The sequence below is a fragment of the Lithobates pipiens genome, unplaced genomic scaffold (genome assembly GCF_037356315.1).
Source record: "Lithobates pipiens isolate NorthernLeopardFrog02 unplaced genomic scaffold, aLitPip1_a1.2 Scaffold_18, whole genome shotgun sequence".
Classification (NCBI taxonomy): domain Eukaryota; kingdom Metazoa; phylum Chordata; class Amphibia; order Anura; family Ranidae; genus Lithobates; species Lithobates pipiens.
In genome coordinates, this window is record NW_027507758.1 from 405,789,692 (window position 1) to 405,809,137 (window position 19,446).

Consider the following 19,446-nt stretch of genomic DNA (forward strand, 5'->3'; position numbering starts at 1 on the left):
TGTGGTGTTGTCATTTAAGAACACTTACGTCCGTCATTTGGATTCACTTATGAACTTTTCTTTAATTGGACTTTTTTCACTTTAATGCCATGTTTGACTTTTTTGGTCATCTACACATTATTTGAGGTCTTTTTGCATAATTGTATCAGTATTTATTTTCATATTTTATTTTATTTATTTGTTTAATCTTATTTTTATATTATATGTAGTGGAGGGTTGGCGCGACATAGTAAAATTAGCCGCATTAAAACAATCAATGTTTTTTATTTTTTTAATGCTCTTTATTTCCTAAAAGTGTATAGAAAAATTTTAATTTTGTTGAAAAACCAAACAAAAACTCTTATTTGCTCTCCTATAGGCATACAAATCACTTTATTATATGTTATGACAAAGTTGTTGTCAAATTAATTGCTCATAACTGGAAAATCCCCCTCTTTGACACCAGAATAAGTGTCCACTAGAAGATTTCCCTTGCCTCCCGAACTTTAAAATTTTACATCTTCTATCATTTTGTTTCAGTACAAATTGTCTCCAGCACTAATAGCGAGGGTAAATGTCCCCAGCCAAGAAACGCACATTAAATGCTACCTTTGGAGAATGTACCATGTTTCAGCTTTTGTGTACCTTCGAACTATTAAGGAATGTTAAGGGTCAGTTATGACAGTCAGTGACTAATGCCGCACACACGATCAGAATTTTGGTCGGAAAAAAGCTCTGATGGTTTTCCCGATGGGATTTCGCTCAAGCTGTCTTGCATACACACGGTCACACCAAATTCCGACTGTCGTACAACACGTACGATGGGACTAGAAAAAGGAAGTTCAATAGCCAGTAGCCAATATCTTCCGTCTCGTAGTTGAATCTGAGCATGCGTGAGTTTTTGTGTGTCGGAATTGCATACACGTGATCTGAATTTCGACCAGCAAAATTCCAATGTAGCATACACAGGGGGTCGCATTTTCTGATGAAAAGCTCTCTTGATCTTTTGCTGGCTGAAATTCCGACTGTGTGTACGCGGCATAATACATTAGATTAGATCTACTTTACAGAACTAAAGACCAGGAATACTTTGCCAAGTACTTTTTTACTTTCAATTCCAGTTTATTATGTGTTGTAATATTTTTCTGTAAACATTTTTTAAATATAAAAATCTCTTAAATAAATTTATAATCGTTAAACTAAATCTCAGATTTCTCTAAAGCAGAAATTAGCGAGGCGCTGAGAGCAGACTTGAAAGACTTTACAGCGTGCATTATAAACTTTAAAGAAGACTTTCTGCACAGTGTCTACAGCTACACAGGTTGGAGAGTGCTTTTTCAAAGCGTATTTACTGCTTGCTAAGAATATGTAAATAGCGGTTATTACTGAAATGGTGCCTTTATATATTCTTTTGCTACCAAAAGCCTAAACATCTGTCAAGTTTTTGCATTACCAGGCAATGTTAAAGGCTTTTTCCCTCCTCCATATGTTCCTATTTGCAGTAGTGTGGCTTAACATACTAATGGGCAAACAGCATTAGAAAGGAACTGCATCTGACACTACCAAAAGGTCGGGTTGACACTGGTACGACATGACAGTCGTACCACTTTGGATCCGAATTTGTCCTGCGACTTGAAGTCTGACATGCGTCCGACTTCAACGAACAGGGATCCAACTTTGATCCACAACAATATCACGCACTGCGTCTGGTATGAATTTTTAAGGGGAACCAACCACGCCAAAAAAAAAAAAATAGCATGGGAGTCCCCCCCCCCAAATCCATATGGGGGGTGGGTGCTTTGGGGCACCCCAAGGCAACTTGTCCCCATGTTGATGAGGACAAGGGTCTCTTCACAACAACCCTGGCTGTAGGTTGTCAGGGTCTGCGGGCGGGGGACTTATCGGAAACGGAAACCCTCTTTAGGCATGATGGGCAGTGATGTCATAAGGGGTGGGGCTCTGGTGACCCCGCCCCATGCCAATATAAGTAGTGGCACAGCACATTAGAGCGGGAAAGAGTGTCGAGTCAACATCAGAACAACAATAGAGGGAGAAGACAGGGCAAAAGAGCGAGAAAACAACGGACAGAGGGAGAAGAATCAGAGCGAGAGCGGAGAAGAGTCAGAGCGAGAGAGGGGAGAAGATATCGGAAGAGTCGCCGGAGCTTTTTTTTTTGGGGTGAATGGGTAGGGGTACAATGTACCCCATACTCATTCACATAGGGTGGGGGATCGGTCTCTGGGGGCACCCTTGATAACGGGACCTCCCAGATTCCGATAAGCCCCCCGCCTGCAGACCCCGACAACCAATGGACAGGGTTGTTGGGAAGAGGCCTTTGTCCTCATCAACATGGGGACAAGGTGCTTTGGGGCGGGGGGACCCCCCTGACCCAAAGCACCCCCCCCACGTTGAGGGCATGTGGCCTGGTACAGTTCAGGAGAGGGGGGCGCTCACTCATCCCCACCCCCTTTCCTGACCCGCCGGGCTGCGATCTCAGATAAGGGTCTGGTATGGATTTTGGGGGGACCCCCGCTCCGTTTTTTTATGGCGTAGGGGTTCCCCTTAAAATCCATACCAGGCCAAAGAGTCCGATATGCTCTTGGAGGGGGAACCCATGCTGCTTTTTTTACATTTTGACGTGGAGTTCCCCTTCAAGATCATCAGAGCACAAGTCGCATGCCAAAGTCGGACCAGTTAATATGACGAACCGACTTTAGCGATATTCAAAGGGCTAAAGTAGGACCAAAGTAGTGAATGGAGTATTTTTAAAGGTGGACCGACTTGTGTCGGACCAGTTAAGACGGCTCCCATAGGGAAACGTTGATTTTCACACATCATGCGACATGAGCTCCCAATGTCGATGCGTTTGTCGTACCAGTGGGAACATGACCTTAGAGACTATACGTGTTACAGATAACGTAATCAGTCTTTCACCTGTCTCTTTCCTTTACTCTCATTATTCCTTAAAGCAAAAGCAGTGCATCAACATTTATTTGGCCAGCATAAATGAAAGTTCCACAGAAAAAACATTTGAAATAAAAATCAATATCCTGGTATGCGATTACAGGCTGATCATGTACAGGAACACCATTTAATAAATCCATTGTGCATAGAGTATAGAATCCATTACATATAGAGTTTTGAATGTATTTTGTTCTGCTATGCACCAACATTATCGTTAAACTAGCTTCATAGAAGTATTTTCAGCACATACCTGTCTACCAGGACCAGATCATCTCTCAGAAGGGCACACTTTCCCTTTGGCCAGAAAACATGCACAAGGCAGCCCACTTCCAAATCGTTATCCATATGAAGCGCATGAGCCAGCTGATTCACAGTCTACATACAGAAAACACAAGTTCCACGGGGAGTTATCACAAAAATGTATACACTTGTAAATATATGGTTTTAAGAGTACGTAGCCATAAATATCACTTCAACTGAATGTAATTACTATGCTGTCTTCTATAAGTGATCAGGATGACAATTATGTAGTCTTTTAAGCTCCCAGGAACGACACTACAAATGAATAACAGCCACATCGGTCTTAAAGTGGTAGTATGGTCAATTTTTTAACTTTTACCTACAGGAAAGCCTATAATAAGGCTTACCTGTAGGTAAAAATAATATCTCCTAAACCTGTACGGTTTAGGAGATATTCCCCTCGGTATGCGCCGCTGACTGCAGCGGCGCATGCGCACAAGGGGGTTCTCTCCGTGAAAATCCGGCAGCGCTCGTGCGGCCGGACTGAAATCTCCCGCGCGCATGCCACTCACAGCGCCGGAGCCGCGATACCCGGAAGAGACGCCGAGGGAGCATGTCGGCTCCCTCGGCGTGGATCGGGCCAGATGTCGGGGCCTCGTTCTAAGGTAAGTATTTCATAATGAGCTAGTATGCGGTGCATACTAGCTCATTATGCATTTTGCTTTGCAGGTTTAAAAAATAAAAATAAAAAAATTGCGGGTTTACTACCGCTTTAAGCCTTTACAATCTCTAGTACTTTGCTATTAAAAAATAAACATACATCTTTGTTTAAAAAAGACAGTAAAACAAAGGCTACAAAGTCATACAAAGTGACATCATAGAAAGCGCCTATACAGTTAATATAGAAGCATTTTATAAACATAGGAAATGACTGTACATATATAACCACACCCAATCAAATGTTCCTTCTGTAATCATAAAAAGTGAAACGTCAGTACTAGAGGTGCACCGAATGGAAATTTTGTTGCCGAAACCGAAAATGCAGGATGCCCTTGGCTGAAAACCAAAAATGACAGTTTTTTAAAAATATTTTTACATAGAATTGTATTATATTCAACTTTTTAATATTTAAATGAACATGAATTTATTGTCGGCCATTATTGCCAGTTAGCACAAGAAAAGCTCAAGAAAAATGTATCCCTTTGAATTCTATGTATGTCTTCACACTGGTCTGTTGCGATTCCATTGTGGTGTTAAAAATCTTGCTTGCTGCGTTTTTGGTCAGTTGAACCGCTTAAGAACTGCCTCACGCCGATATACGTCGGCAGAATGGCCCGGCTGGGCACAATCGCGTACCTATACGTTGCCTTTAAGTGCCCAGCCGTGGGTCACGTGCGCACCGCCCCTGAGCTCCGTGACCGCGGGACCCGATCGCTGCCGGTGTCCCGTGATCAGGTCACAGAGCTGAAGAACGAGGAGAGGTAAGTGTAAACAAACCTCTCCCCGTGCTTCCTACTGAGGCTGTCACTGATCGCCTGTTCCCTGTTATAGGGCAAGACGATCAGTGACGTCAGACGCCAAGCCACGCCTCCCTAGTTAAAAAAAAAAAAAACACACACACTTAACCCCTACACTGCCACTGACATTTTTACAGTAATCAGTGAATTTTTAATCGCTTTATTAATGCCAATGGCACCAAAAATGTGTCAAAATTGTCCGACGTGTCCGCCCTAATGTCGCAGTCACAATAAAAATCTCTGATCGCTGCCATTACTAGTAAAAAAAAAATTATTAATAAAAATGCCATAAAACTAACCCCTATTTTGTAGATGCTATAACTTTTGCGCAAACCAATCAATCAATAAACGCTTATTGCGATTTTTTTTTTACCAAAAATATGTAGAAGAATACGTATTGGCCTAAACTGAGGGGGAAAATTTGTTTTGTTTTTATATATTTTTGGGGGGATATTTATTATAGCAAAAAGTAAAAAATATTGAATTTTTTTCAAAATTGTCACTTTTTGTTTATAGTGCAAAAAATAAAAAAAACGCAGGAGGTGATCAAATACCACCAAAAGAAAGCTCTATTTGTGGGAAAAAAGAGAAGCTACTACACAATACAAATATTGTCTGAAACACTATGTCCAGCAGACTATTTAGCTTGAATTTAATAACATTCTATACTTGTCTCATCTGTCTGGCTGATAAAAGAAACAATCACAGGCAAAAGCACCCCAACAATTTGAATGCATTATGAATTGGTATCATTGCCATGAACCTAAACTGCATAATAATGCCAAAAAAAGGGCCTATTTGACACTGTACTAAACAGGAGAAGGACATAGACACAGGTGAGCAGGGCTGCGGACGACAGAGGCATATACACTGACCACAGTTGTCAGGGCTCAGCAGCCATGATGAACCATGGTCAGTTTACATAGGGGAGGGCAGAAACTGACAGGATCAACCAGGTATTTCAGGTGATAGAAAGGGACAAATCACACAGCACAAGCACTGTGCTGTATAACGATTTAAAAAGGAGCACAAATTATTATTTTTTTGTTCCATCCTAAAGTGGAGCTTCCGCTCATTGGAACCCCCCCCCCCCCCCCCGCCGGCGCCACAATTGGCACCTTTCAGGGGGGAGGGGGGTGCAGATACCTGTATAGTACAGGTATTTGCACCCACTTCCGGCATAGATATCCACAGAATCTGCGGATATTTACGCCACTTCCTGCGTGTCCCCCGCTGTCTGCTGGGAAACACACGGATCCCAGACACAGCGGGGACCATCCTTATTGTGCAGTGCGACTCGCACATGCGCAATAGGGAACCGGGAAGTGAAGCCGCAAGGCTTCCCTTCCTGATTCCCATACCCAAGATGGCAGCGGCAGCACCCGAGAGCCGATCGAGAGATCGGCTTCGGGTGCCGACATCGCAGGCACGCTGGGCGGGTAAGTGTCCTTATTTTAAATGTCAGCAGCTGCAGTATTTGTAGCTGCTGACTTTTTTTTTTTTTTTTTAAACGGCGGAACTCCCGCTTTAATTGCATTAAGATAAAAAGCCTTCTGTTTGCGGCAAACTAAAGACTTAGTGATTTTAAAGTAAGATGCCACTGCTGATCTCTTTCTGAAAATACTAGGTTCACTCTGGACTCACAACTTTGATTTTTTCAAGTATGCAACAGGTTAAAGTGGATCTAAAAATGTTTGTATTGTTATTTTTGGATACAATAAAGAAGGGTTAAAACCCCTCAGGTTTTTGCTTGTTATCTGTGTCTCACTAGGGCGATTTCCATTTACTTCAACTACATAAGAGAAGTAGTGTTTTAGCTAAATCTCAGCTTTGCTGTACATGCACAGCTTGACCCAGCACTCTACCACTTCCCATGCATTTTAGTAGTTCATGATTTACAATGAATAACCAAAGTGGCTCGCAAGCAGCAGGGGGGTAAGCTCTTACAGGAAAGTGTGATTTGCATAAAGTATAACTTCAAGCAGTGTTCCAGTTTTTTTTTTTTTTTGTTTTTTGTTTTTTGAAGTCAGCAACTACAAACACTGTAGCTGCTGACTTTTAACAAGGGCACTTACCCTGTCCAGCGAGGCCGCGAAGTCGGTCCCCCAAGGCCGATCCGTCCATTTGGATTGGGTGCCCGTTTCCTACTGCGCATGCGTGCAGCGCTTTGTGAATGGCCCTGTTGTTTTCTGGGACACACAAGTCCCAGAATACAACAGGGCAGCTTGCCGAAGAGGAGGAAGTGACAGAACAGTGCTGCGGAATAGGAAGAGGCAGATAAGGAAGACTGTCTTGCAACAAGGTGTTTCTGGTAAGTAAAACAATTTTTTATATATATATTTTTTGTAGAATTTTCATTTTTTATTTTAGGGTGGACCTCCGCTTTCAGTTTCTTTTTTTATCTCTAGATCTACCAACTGTTTTGACAGCAAGTAACCTGTGCAAATAAATTTGTATGTGCTCAGTTAGATTAGCACAGGTTTACAAGAAATACCTTAACACTTTTCTTTTCTTCAGAGCCTTCCGTCATCAAATACGCCTTATCTCCATCTGTCCCCTCCACACTCAGGAAGCAGTTGGTAGTGTGTCCAATGCCACTGGGTAGCACCCTGTCCCACAGCATAGAGTTTATCACTGTGCTTTTCCCACTGCTTGTCCTAAAAAACATTTACATAGAAAATATAAATTCTCTTTTTTATACTTGTTCATTCCAAGGTGTCCTCTTGCAGGTATTACAATAAAGCCTTGTACACGCGATCGGACTTCCATCAGACTTTTCTGTGGATTTTTGTCTGAGGGGGCGTTGGCCGTGAAGTTGTTCTGCATACACATGGTGGAACTTTTTCAGCCAACGTTCCCCAAATCACATGGTTTTTCCGCTCTTTACCGCCACCCGTTGGGCAATTTCTGCCATTCTTGTCTGATCTTTAGCATTGGTTCTGAGCATGCGTGTTTGTACTTTGGACTTTATTCCAATGGACTTGTGTACAGCGAACATTTGTCTGTTGAAAAGGCAAAAACAATTGTCCGATGGAGCATACGCACAGTCGGATTGTCTGATAAAACACGTCCGTCAGACCGTTGTTGTCAAAAAGTCTGATTGTGTATTTGGGCCTTTAGAAGCAGCATTATTGTGGCACTGGGACTTACACAATTCTGTAATTTTATGGAGAAAGCATTAAATCATGATCAAAGACATTCCAGTCACCATGATGACTGAGAAGTATTCCACTTACTGCTGAAGCTGTCCTCAGTCATATCAGCAATGCTGTGTTCCCTGCAATCACACAGAGTAATGACTACGGTACAATGAGCGGCTGCTACCAGAGCAGGATGTACCCCAGCTGCAAGCACTGCATGAGTCTTCTCTATGGTTTCTACTAACCAAAGCACAACTGTAAAAGAAAATGCAGGAACCAATAGGTTCCAAACCCATGCAAAACAATGACCAAAAAACAAACTACAATAAAGAGCTGCGTGTTGTAAAGTGTAAAAAAACAAAAACAAACAAAGGAACCGTGCTCTTATATCATAAATCACCATAGTGAATAAACAAATACATCTTCATTTGAATTATAAAAATAAGATATAAAAATTGTGAAGTCCATGTATAGATCCCATGCGTGAATAACATCCTCCGTGAGCATGGGAAAGGTTTCTCTCCACCCGCATGCAGACACTATGCACTCACCAGACTTAACTGACATTACAGGGAGTCAAATTACGCATATGAGAAAATCCAAGATGTCATACATAAGGTCACCCGGAATGAATCCAAACCGCTGCTGTCATCCATTCATTATACAAGAGGTTTGGATTCATTACTGTGACCTCATGTATGACATCTTTGATTTTCCCATATGTGTAATTTGACTCCCTGTAATGGGGTTAATTAAGTCTGGCGAGTGCATAGTGTGTCTGCATGCGGGTAGAGAAACCTTTCCTATACTCACTGAGGACGTTATTCACGTGTGGGATCTATACATGGACTTCACAATTTTTTTTTTTTTTTTTTTATACTGTATTTATTGGGGTATAACACACACTTTTTCACACTGAAAATCAGGTGCAAATAGTGTGGGCGTGTTATATGCCGATACTGCCATTTGGGCTGCCTAGGAGGGAATGGGGAGGGGGGCGGGATGAAAGCAATCAGATTACATACAGCGAGAATCTCCTGTTTACTCAGCGGCCTCTGTAATAGGAAGTTCAGTCTCTTGGGCCGGCATTGGACCAGTGTTCTATCATATAACTTTGTATTAAAGAGGGCGCCGAGCAAACAGGAGATTCTCACTGTATGTAATCTGATGGCGCTCATCCTGCCCCCCCTCCTTGTCCCTTCCGAGGCAGCAGTAATCTGAGGCGAGGCTGCAGATGGGCACTGATCAGGCTGCATTCATGGCAATGGTGAGGCTGCATATGGGTTTCGAACAAGCTGCAATGATGGGCAATTGTGAGGCTGCAGATGGGCAATAGCGAGGCTGCAAATGGCAATGGTGAGGCTGCATTAATGGGCACTGACCCTTATTTTGCTTCAAAGTTCTTTATTTAAAATTTAAGTTTTTTTCCTGAAACTTCCCTCCTAAAATGAAGGTGCATGTTATATGCTGATAAATATGGCAATTCAAATGAAGTTGTATTTGTTTATTCAGTATGGTGATTTATGATATAAGAGCCTGGTTCCTTTTCACATAGCACAACTGTGCTCATGCAAGCTGAATGTCACACTTCCTTGTGTCCTGACAAAATGTACAAAAGAATAAACCATCAGAAGCAACTACTTACCTGCCAAAGAACGCCACCTTCATGTGCCTTCTTGACAAAACCTCGCCAATGCCAGCCAGTTTTTGCTTGAAACTCTGAATCTTCTTGAGGTCATCTTCGGTGGTTATGTTTTTTAGCTCTAAATTTCGAGAGGTTTCTGTAAGAACATAAATGTGGACAAATGTAACCACTAGCAATGCATGTGTGGCATATTTTTATTTCAGGCTTCCTGTGCCCTTTATTTTTACTTAGTGATCAGGTCATTCAAATATTTCCTGTCCTTGGCTGGGAACATTTACTGTATGCAATATATTTTTAAAGGGGGTTTCAGCTGGTTTGCATCAAATCGTGAGAGATGCTCTCATTATATACAGGAAAGAAAGAGTCTGAATGTAAAATGATTTGTGAAATAAAAAAATCCATCCACCACACACTAAATCAACTTAATCAAAGTGGTTCTCACTGGGGTCACTAACACAGCTGGCCAGCTTACACCTGTTTTTAATGCAGGTCGGTGTTAAAATGGGCTGGGTTCACATTGATGCGACATGACTGTTGTACGACTATCATCTTACTTTGCCCTGCTACATCTGTCCTACTTTCCATCCGACTTGAATGAACAAGTTAAGTTTGTGCTCCGAATTGCGATAGTACGACTTGTCCTTCATCAAAACAATCCCAAAGTGACAAATTATTTTTACTGCTGCTGTAATCACCCGATGTCACAACTCGGATGGTTATTACAAGGATCCTACTTGAACCGACTTCAATGATATTCTATGGGCTGAAGTAGGACCAAAGTCGGACCAAAGTAGTGCAGGGAGCAGTTTCAAAGTCGGACTGACTTGTGTCGGACCAGTTAAGACTTCTCTCATAGGGAAACATTGATTTTCACATGTCATGCGTCATGATGTCCCAATGTCGGAGCGTTTGTCGTACCAGTGTGAACCCAGGCTTATTGTGAAAGCTTAAGGCCAGGTTCACACTGGTACAATAAACGCTTGGACACTGGGAGCTCATGACGTGTGAAAAACAATGTTTCCCTATGGGAGCCTTCTTAACTGGTCCGACACAAGTCGGTCCAACTTTGAAAATGCTCCCTGCACTACTTTGGTCCGACAGCCCAATGAATATCACTGAAGTCGGATCAAAGTTGAATCGCCTTCTTGACTGATCCGACTTTGGCATGCAACTTGTGCTCGGATGATCTTGAAGGGGAAAGCCATGTCAAATTTAAAAAAAACAAACGGCATGGGTTCCCTCTCCAAGAGCATACCAGGCCAGACTCTACATACCAGCCATACCAGACTCCACTCTTCGCTGATGTCTTCTAACCCTCTCCGGTTCTTCTCCCTCTGTCCACTGTCTTCTGCCTCTGCTGGGCCTTCTCCACTATCTTCTCGCTCTTTTGCTGGGTCTTCTCCGCTGTCTTCTCCCTCTGTTCTTCTTTCGATGTTGACTTGACGCTCCCTCCCGCTCTAATGCTGGGTGCGCGGTGTGCCACCATTTATATTGGCATGGAGCGGAGTCACCAGTTGAGGTCATCTTGAGGCCCTGCCTCTTATGGCCTCACCACCCGGGGCATGTTGGATCCCTGTTCATTGAAGTCAGATGCATGTCGGACTTCAAGTCGCAGGGCAAAGTCAGATCCAAAGTGGTATGACGGTCGTGTTGTACCAGTCTGAACCCATCCTAGTTGAACAAGCTGAAGTTAGAAGCCAATTGGTTACTATGTACAGCTGCACCAGATTCTCTGTCGACAAGTTTTACTAAATCTCCCTCAATGTATCTACTGTGGTCACAACCCACCAGTACCGAATAAATATTCTGTTTGGGTCCTTTTAAATTGGTTTATAATTTTACTCTGATAAAATGATTGCTTGACATCTAGAATGGTCTGGTAGTTAATCCATACACTAGCCTGTGAACAGATAACCACTCTTACCTTCTACAAAGATAACTCCATCACTGATATATCCCACAAGCTGGTCAAAAATAGACGTGATGGCCCTCTTTGCCTGCACAAAGTGCTTTAATGGGGATACACTTGTTCCCTCCATGTCTTTTCCTGTGCAGACAACAACAAAGAGATTGCTAATTAAGAACAGCACAATACAGAACAACAAAATGAATAAAATAGAACTGAATGAAATTGTTTATTTTTTTCGTTTGGATAAATTGTTATGTCAGTAAGGAAATGGTTATAACTTTTTCTTCACTTCTTGTCCCATAGTCACCACAGGAAGTTAGAGGAAATCCCCCCAAAAGTAAGGGAGGTTGGGCACTGATGTGAACAAGGCCTGGCTCACCGTCTCCGCTCCAATTCATCCCAAAGATGTTCTATAGGGCTGAGGTCAGGACTCTGTGCAGGCCAGTCAAGTTCCTCCATGTCTTTATGGACCTTGCTTTGTGCACGGATATGCAGTCATGTTGGAACAGGAAGGGGCCATCCCCAAACTCTTCCCCCAAAGTTAGGAGCATGAAATTATCCAAAATGTCTTGGCATGCCGACGCCTTAAGAGTTCCCTTCACCGGAACTAAGGGACCAAGCACAACCCCACATAATCCCTCCTCCACTAAATGATTCAGACCAGTGCACAAAGCAAGTTCCATAAAAGACATGGATGAGCGAGTTTGGGGTGGAGGAACTTGACTGGCCTGCACAGAGTCCTGACCTCAACCCGATAGAACACCTTTGAGATGAATTAGAGTGGAGACTGTGAGCCAGGCCTTCTTGTCCACATCAGTGCCTGACCTCACAAATGCGCTTCTGGAAGAATGGTCAAATATTCCCATAGACACAATTCTAAACCTTGTGGACAGCCTTCCCAGAAGAGCTGAAGCTGTTATAGCAGCAAAGGGTGGGCCAACTAGATGGGGATGCCATTAAAGTTCATGTGTAAAAGTCAGGTGTCCCAATACTTTCAGTAATATAGTGTATATTCCGTATTCAGGAAGTTTTGGATGTGTAGTGTTTTTTTTAAGGGGTATTGGTTGGTCTCCCCACAGACCTGACAGGCTTTCACTACCAAACAACTCATATATAGGCTCACAGTACTCTATAATAAAATCTGAGGCCCCGATGAAGCGAGACTGCCCGCCAAACGTGTTGGCGTGTCAAAAGGATCCAAAGGCCAGAAAACGTATTACCTTGGATGGCTAACTTGCCTAGATGTTTTTAAACTTTTAATATTTGTGATATTTCTAATAAAATGTTAAAAATTCTTTATAGAAACAGTTAGTTCATGTCTGTAACATACCCAGGGAAGTAGATAAGTCCTATATATCCTTTGTACCTCTATATGTATCACTTTTAGGGATGGTACCTCCAAACATTTAAGATTTTGAAATACCTTACCCCTGCACATAAAACTATCTTTGAAGCATTTTGTGTATTTGAGATTATTGTGCTGGGTGATGGGGTACTGCTGAACATTACTCTCTACAGTACACTATGTTATATGGCATTAAATCTCACAGTTTCCCATGTATTATGAAAGGAATGTCTGACCTCGCTCTAGCTATTCTTCATTTTCTGTTTCACTGAAATGCTGCCATGAATTACACAATGTCCCAGTCCTGCATGAATGAACAGGGAAATGGACATTCCACCCACATAGCAGTTTCCACATTTCTTCTAACTACATGCAAGCGCAATTCGGGAAACTCCAAATGTACAAGATTATTAATAAGGCGTACGCAAAAACCCAAATGACAATAAAGCATGCCATAAACTACAAGTCAGAGTAGCGTGTCATTTTGGTAACACAAACATTAGTTGATCTGTTTACTAGCTAGAACAGACAACAAGTGGTTGTCCTTGGAAAGGTCAGAGACAAGTGGTGTCACTCACTTCCCAGTAACATTCTCACATGTACAGAACCTGCTGCCTGACATTACACTGTAACTGGAGAAGAAGGGACTGATAAACACAAACCACACTAGTATTTTACTTTGCTACACTGGCATGTATAGTCAAAAGTATATTGCAAAAAAAGGCCCAAAAAAACAACAAAAACAAACACAGCAGCACACGCAAGGCAATACAATGAAGGCAAAATTCTGAAAACATTACACTCAGCTCACACTAGTGGTTTCAACACGTGGATTCCCATTGTATTATACAGTGTCTGTACACTTGTAGCTTGACGCCTAAAAAAAGTACATGAGCTTTTTTTTTTGGTGCATATTTGCACATTCGTGGTCTCATGTTTTTGTGCCATTTCTCCTAGTAACTAGCTTTCCACTGGCTACAACAAGAACACATAACCCCCCGAAATGCGTGTACAAAACGCTTATTAAAAAAAAAAAAAGGTCCCCATGCTTTGTTGGGTGCTACTTATATTGTTATAGGGGATTACTATGTTCCCAAGGATAAGCCATTTCCAGCATGCTAGAAAATACCTTTCATAGACTCCACCCCTCTATAAAATTGACACTTATACAGGACAGGCACCTTTTTCATCCAATAATAATAATATCAATAGCCGCTTACAAATGAAAACCCCTACCGCAGTCACTCACACATTTGCAAACTAGGGATCCTTTTTTTATCACAGATAATTCAAATATTGCTACAAATGTTCAAATGTATCATCTCGCTGAAAAGGGGATTACAAACTGAATATTGCTGATAGATTTAAATAGAGCCAAAACAACTAAGGCCCCTTTCACACTGGGGCAGTGCGGGCGTCAGCGGTAAAGCGCCGCTATTTTTAGGCTCCAGTGTGAAAGCAGCCAGTTTTTTCAGGCGCTATACAGGTGCTATTTTTAGTGCTCTAGTGCCTGAAAAACGCCTCAGTGTGAAAGGGGCCTGATCGATTATGAAAAGTTATCAACCATTTTCATTATCGATTAGTTGGCCTGCATACAGAATGCATTAATTGTTTATATATCTGGAAATACAGTGCAGCACACATACAGCTCAGTACACCATCCATACATGTCAGAAGATACAGTGCAGCACACATACAGCTCAGTACACCATCCATACAGCTCAGTACACTGTCCATACATGTCAGAAGACACAGTATAGCGTCCATACAGCTCAGAAGACACAGTACAGCACACATACAGCTCAGTATACCGTCCATACATGTCAGATGGGGAGACCTGCACAGATAATCAGGGCATTGATCATCAGTGCAGCCCCAACAGTGATACCAGTAGTCAGTGCTGCCTTTCAGTGCCACCCATCAGTGCTGCATATTAGTCCCTCTTCATCAGTGCCACCTCCTCAGTGCATATCAGTGATGGAGAAAAATTACTTATTTACAACATTTTCTAACAGAAAACTAAGATGTTTTTTTCTGTCTTTTTTCGTTTTTTTTAGCAAAAAAATAAAACCCCAGTGGTGATTAAATACCATCAAAAGAAAGCTTTGTCTCAAAAAAAAAACAAAAAACTATTTAACCACTTCCGGACTGCTGAACGCCGATATACGTCCTAACTTTGAAGAGGAATATCATTGTTATGGCAGCCGCTAGCTGCCATAACCACAGTATCCTCTTCTTCGGCCGACAGTCCAGTTTCGATAATGGTGGTGTCTGTGGCGTATTCACCGCAAGACCACTTTTATCAGTGGCCCTCCCCCGCTCCAGGCGATTGGATCCTCTTCCTTGCTAGGTATGGAGATGAGTGAGGGCAAGATGGCCCCCACCCGTCTCCATACCATTGCAGGGCAGAAGCGACGCCAAAACGGCACTTCTGCCCATAGCTCTTAAAGGGACATTTTTCTTTTTCAAATGACAACTTTTTTTTATTTAATTGTTTATTGCATTTTAGTGTAAATATGAGACGAGAGGCATTTTTGACCCCAGATCTCATATTTAAGAGGTTCTGTCATGCATTTTTTCTATTACAAGGGATGTTTACATTCCTTGTAATAGGAATAAAAGGGACAATTTTTTTTTTTTTTAAAGAACAGTGTAAAAAAAAAAAAAAAAAAATGTAAAATAAATAAAAAAAAAAAATTATTTTTTTTCTTGACAGGTCCCGTCCCCGCGGAGCTCACGTGCAGAAGCGAACGCATACGTGAGTAGCACCCACATATGAAAACGGTATTCAAACCACACGTGAGGTATTGCCGTGATCGATAGAGCGAGAGCAATAATTATAGCCCTACACTTCAGCTGTAACACAAAACATGCAACCTGTAAACAACGACTATGGAGATTTTTAAGGGTAAAAGTTTGTCGCCATTCCACGAGCAGGCGCCATTTTGAAGAGTGACATGTTGGGAAGGGATGAGCTCAGGCTTGTTCACATGGACAACGTGCTAAGCCCACCAGGAAGTCGCCGCAACGCTGCGCTAATAACAGGCAGTGAGACATTGCCCCGATGTGCGGCTGCAGAGATCGAGAAATGTCTCACTGCCTGTGATTAGCGCAGCGCCAACTTCTTGGCGGGCTCACCACGTGGTCCATGCAAACACGCCTGAGCTCATCCATAATGTTGGGTATCAATTTACTTGGTGTAACATTATATCTTTCGCACTATAAAAAAAAAACAATTGGGCTAACTTTACTGTTGTCTTACTTTTTCATTCAAAAATTTGTATTTTTTCCATAAAAAAGTGCGATTGTAAGGCCGCTAAGCAAATATGATGTGACAGAAATTATTGCAACAACCGCCATTTTATTCTCTAGGGCAGGCATATGCAATTAGCGGACCTCCAGCTGTTGCAGAACTACAAATTCCATGAGGCATAGCAAGACTCTGACAGCCACAGCAATGACACCCAAAGGCAGAGGCATGATGGGATTTGTAGTTTTGCAACAGCAGGAGGTCCGCTAATTGCAGATCCCTGCTCTAGGGCGTTAGAAAAAAAATTTTTATTAAGTTTGGGGGTTCTAAGTAATTTTCTAGCCAAAAAAAGTTTTTATCTTGTAAACAGCAAATCTCAGAAAGAGCCCGGACCTTAAAGCGGGAGTCTGCCGTTTTTTTTTTTTTTTTTAAAGCCAGCAGCTACAAATACTGCAGCTGCTGACTTTTAAAATAATGACACTTACCCGCCCAGTGCGCCCGCGATGTCGGCACCCGAAGCCGATCTCTCGATCGTCTCTCGGGTGCTGCCGCCGCCATCTTGGGTATGGGAATCAGGAAGGGGAGCCTTGCGGCTTAATTTCCCGGTTCCCTACTGCGCATGCGCGAGTCGCGCTGCACAATAAGGATGGACCCGCTGTCTCTGGGATCCGTGTGTTTCCCAGCAGACAGCGGGGGACCTTTGGAAAGGGGCGTAGATTCTGCGGAAAGGGGTGTACCTTCTGCAGATATCTATGCCGGAAGTGGGTGCAGATACCTGTACTGTACAGGTACCTGCACCCCCCTCCCCCCTGAAAGGTGCCAATTGTGGCGCCGGAGGGGGGGAGGGTTCCAATGAGCGGAAGCTCCACTTTAGGGTGGACCTCCGCTTTAAGTGGTTAAATACCACCAAAAGAAAGCTGTCTCAAAAAATAATTTAATTTGGGTGCAATTGTCCGTGCAATTGTCATTCAAAGTGTGACAGCACTGAAAGCTGAAAAATGGCCTGGGCAGGAAGGGGGTGAAAGTGACCAGTATTCAAGCATTTAAAGCTAGTTTAGAAAATGCAATGCTTTTGCACTGAGCAGCCCCGATCCTCTTCTTTTTGGGTCCCTCACCAGCGCTCCTGGTCCCTCCCCCTCGAACAATGCCTCCAGGGAAAGCCGCATTCCTTGGAGGCACTGGTGCATGCTCGCTCCTGAGCCACTGCTCTATGTGTCCATGAGACACAGAGCCGGGCTCGTGCCCCCGATCTACTCTCTCCTCATTGGCTCACTGGCTATGAATGACAGCAGTAGGAATCAATCGGTGCCCGCTGCTGTCTTGGCTATCCCAGGACTCCTCTCCTCATTGGCTGAGTCTCTCGTGCATATCAGTGGATCAAGGGGGGTGGGGATCAGCACACAGTAGGTTTTTATCTTCATGCAGCCTATATAACTACTTTAAATGAATGGGTTTAGATCTGCTTCAAAAGTAGAAGTCCAGGCTAGAACTAACTAAGCTTAAAACTGCCCCCACCCACCTTCTAACACCTATACTAGTTACCCTGTAGAAGGAATATACTCATACTTACCTATTTTAATTGCGCTCTGGTGCGGTAATTTCGAGAAATGCCCTCCGAAATGCCTCTGATGGGTCTGCATGTGCGCAGTACGCAATGTCACACTCCACCTGATATGTCGATCAGCTGGCGGGACGTCAACACGGCGCATGTGCAGATTGTTGGAGGCAGCATCTGATAATCTGATAAGCGCCGAGAGACAATTAAATTGTCAAGATTCTGCCTCACTGTCGCGGGGCGGGTTTTGGCTGTACTGAACGGCGTGCTGTCTATGGCCTCTGACAATTTGCGCATGCGCCGTGTTGACATCACATCAGCTGGAGTGACATTGCATACTGCGCATGCGCAGACCCATCAGAGGCATTTTTTCGATGGAGGGCGTTTCTTAATAGAACAACGGCATTCAAATGAACGGGCTGCCGTACCTGCAATGCGCATGCATACATGTGTCGCTAGTCTAAGGCAGTGTGCTATAAGCCATCGGTCCTGGATGTAGAAATGGTGGAAATATGTAAAGGAATGAATGACATGGCTCCACCCACTAACCAAAAAAGAAGTGCTAACCCTCCTGATTGGTGGACTTATGTAAGAACCCCCAGGCCTAGTCAGAGATGAAGAGTCCTTCATCCCCACATTGCCTTTCAGTTTCATGGTCTGTGCACTCCAAGCATGCCCATTATTACATAAGACAGGAGGCTCTCCTGTGACGTGTTTGTGTACTGCTGTCCTTCCTATGGAGATCTACAAAAGAGGAGACCCGGGCTTTACTTCAGGTGTACACATTACCTTCCTCCGCCGCCCCGGCCCACAGCCACAAGTTGAACTCTCACACCGGCGTATTGACCTCTGGTAACCTGATCAGCATACAGCCAATCAGAACACGGGGTGTGCCTCACGCACAGATCGCCGGTCTGGTTACAAGAGGCAGAAACGTCTATCCCATTTCCGTCCCCGCCTCCATCTTGGTGACTTCAGTTCCAGCCTCCTTTCTGGACCCTTGTCCCTGGAAATGCGAGCCGCAGAGATTCCTCATATTGTAGGATATACATGTCAGTATGATATGTCCGCCCTGTCCCTTCCTTCACGTCATAGGGATCCTCAACCCACAAAGGGGACCCTGATGTGCTTCATTTGTGATTCTCCCTAAGGAAAAGAAAAGTAACTCCACATTTGCCTTCCCTACCTTTGTTTGAGAGTGTTTTGAGATATCTGTATAAGTGCAAAATAAAAAAAACTGTTGGCCATGTCAGAAATTCAGTGCTGTCTTGTGCACACTTCCTGAGTTATTTCCAGGAGCCTTATTGGAACTGTCCCTGATTTGGAGCAATGTCCCTGATTTAGAGGGCTTGTCCCTGATTTGGAGCAATGTTCCTGATTTGGAGCAATGTCCCTGATTTAAAGGGACTGTCCCTGATTTAGAGGGACTGTCCCTGATTTAGAGGGACTGTCCCTGATTTGGAGCAATGTCCCTGATTTGGAGCAGTGTCCCTGATTTAGAGGGACTGTCCCTGATTTGGAGCAATGTCCCTAATTTGGAGGGACTGTCCCTGATTTGGAGCAATGTCCCTGATTTCAAGGGACTGTCCCTGATTTGGAGCAATGTCCCTGATTTAGAGGGACTGTCCCTGATTTGGAGCAATGTCCCTGGTTTCAAGGGACCGTCCCTGATTTGGAGCAATGTCCCTGGTTTAGAGGGACTGTCGCTGATTTGGAGCAATGTTCCTAATTTGGAGGGACTGTCCCTGATTTGGAGCAATGTCCCTGATTTGGAGCAATGTCCCTGATTTAGAGGGACTGTCCCTGATTTGGAGCAATGTCCCTAATTTGGAGGGACTGTCCCTGATTTGGAGCAATGTCCCTGATTTCAAGGGACTGTCCCTGATTTGGAGCAATGTCCCT

At 43.4% G+C, this 19,446-nt stretch overlaps 1 protein-coding gene across 2 annotated transcripts in view; it reads right to left on the reverse strand.

Moving 5' to 3' along the window:
- Positions 1 to 18,439, reverse strand: part of MFN1 (mitofusin 1) — a 64,498-nt gene extending 46,059 nt beyond the window's left edge. The window contains exons 1-5 of one of the 2 annotated variants that reach the window (XM_077487928.1): positions 18,334 to 18,439; positions 11,410 to 11,532; positions 9,486 to 9,621; positions 7,195 to 7,357; positions 3,194 to 3,318 (exon numbers count right to left, since the gene is read on the reverse strand). In XM_077487928.1, coding sequence (XP_077344054.1) covers positions 3,194 to 3,318; positions 7,195 to 7,357; positions 9,486 to 9,621; positions 11,410 to 11,524 — 539 coding nt within the window. In that variant the 5' untranslated portion in view covers positions 11,525 to 11,532; positions 18,334 to 18,439. Of the gene's footprint in view, positions 1 to 3,193; positions 3,319 to 7,194; positions 7,358 to 9,485; positions 9,622 to 11,409; positions 11,533 to 17,559; positions 17,582 to 18,333 lie in introns of those variants that run through there. The other variant, XM_077487929.1, reaches the window with a different exon arrangement.
- Positions 18,440 to 19,446: the final 1,007 nt, after the last annotated feature.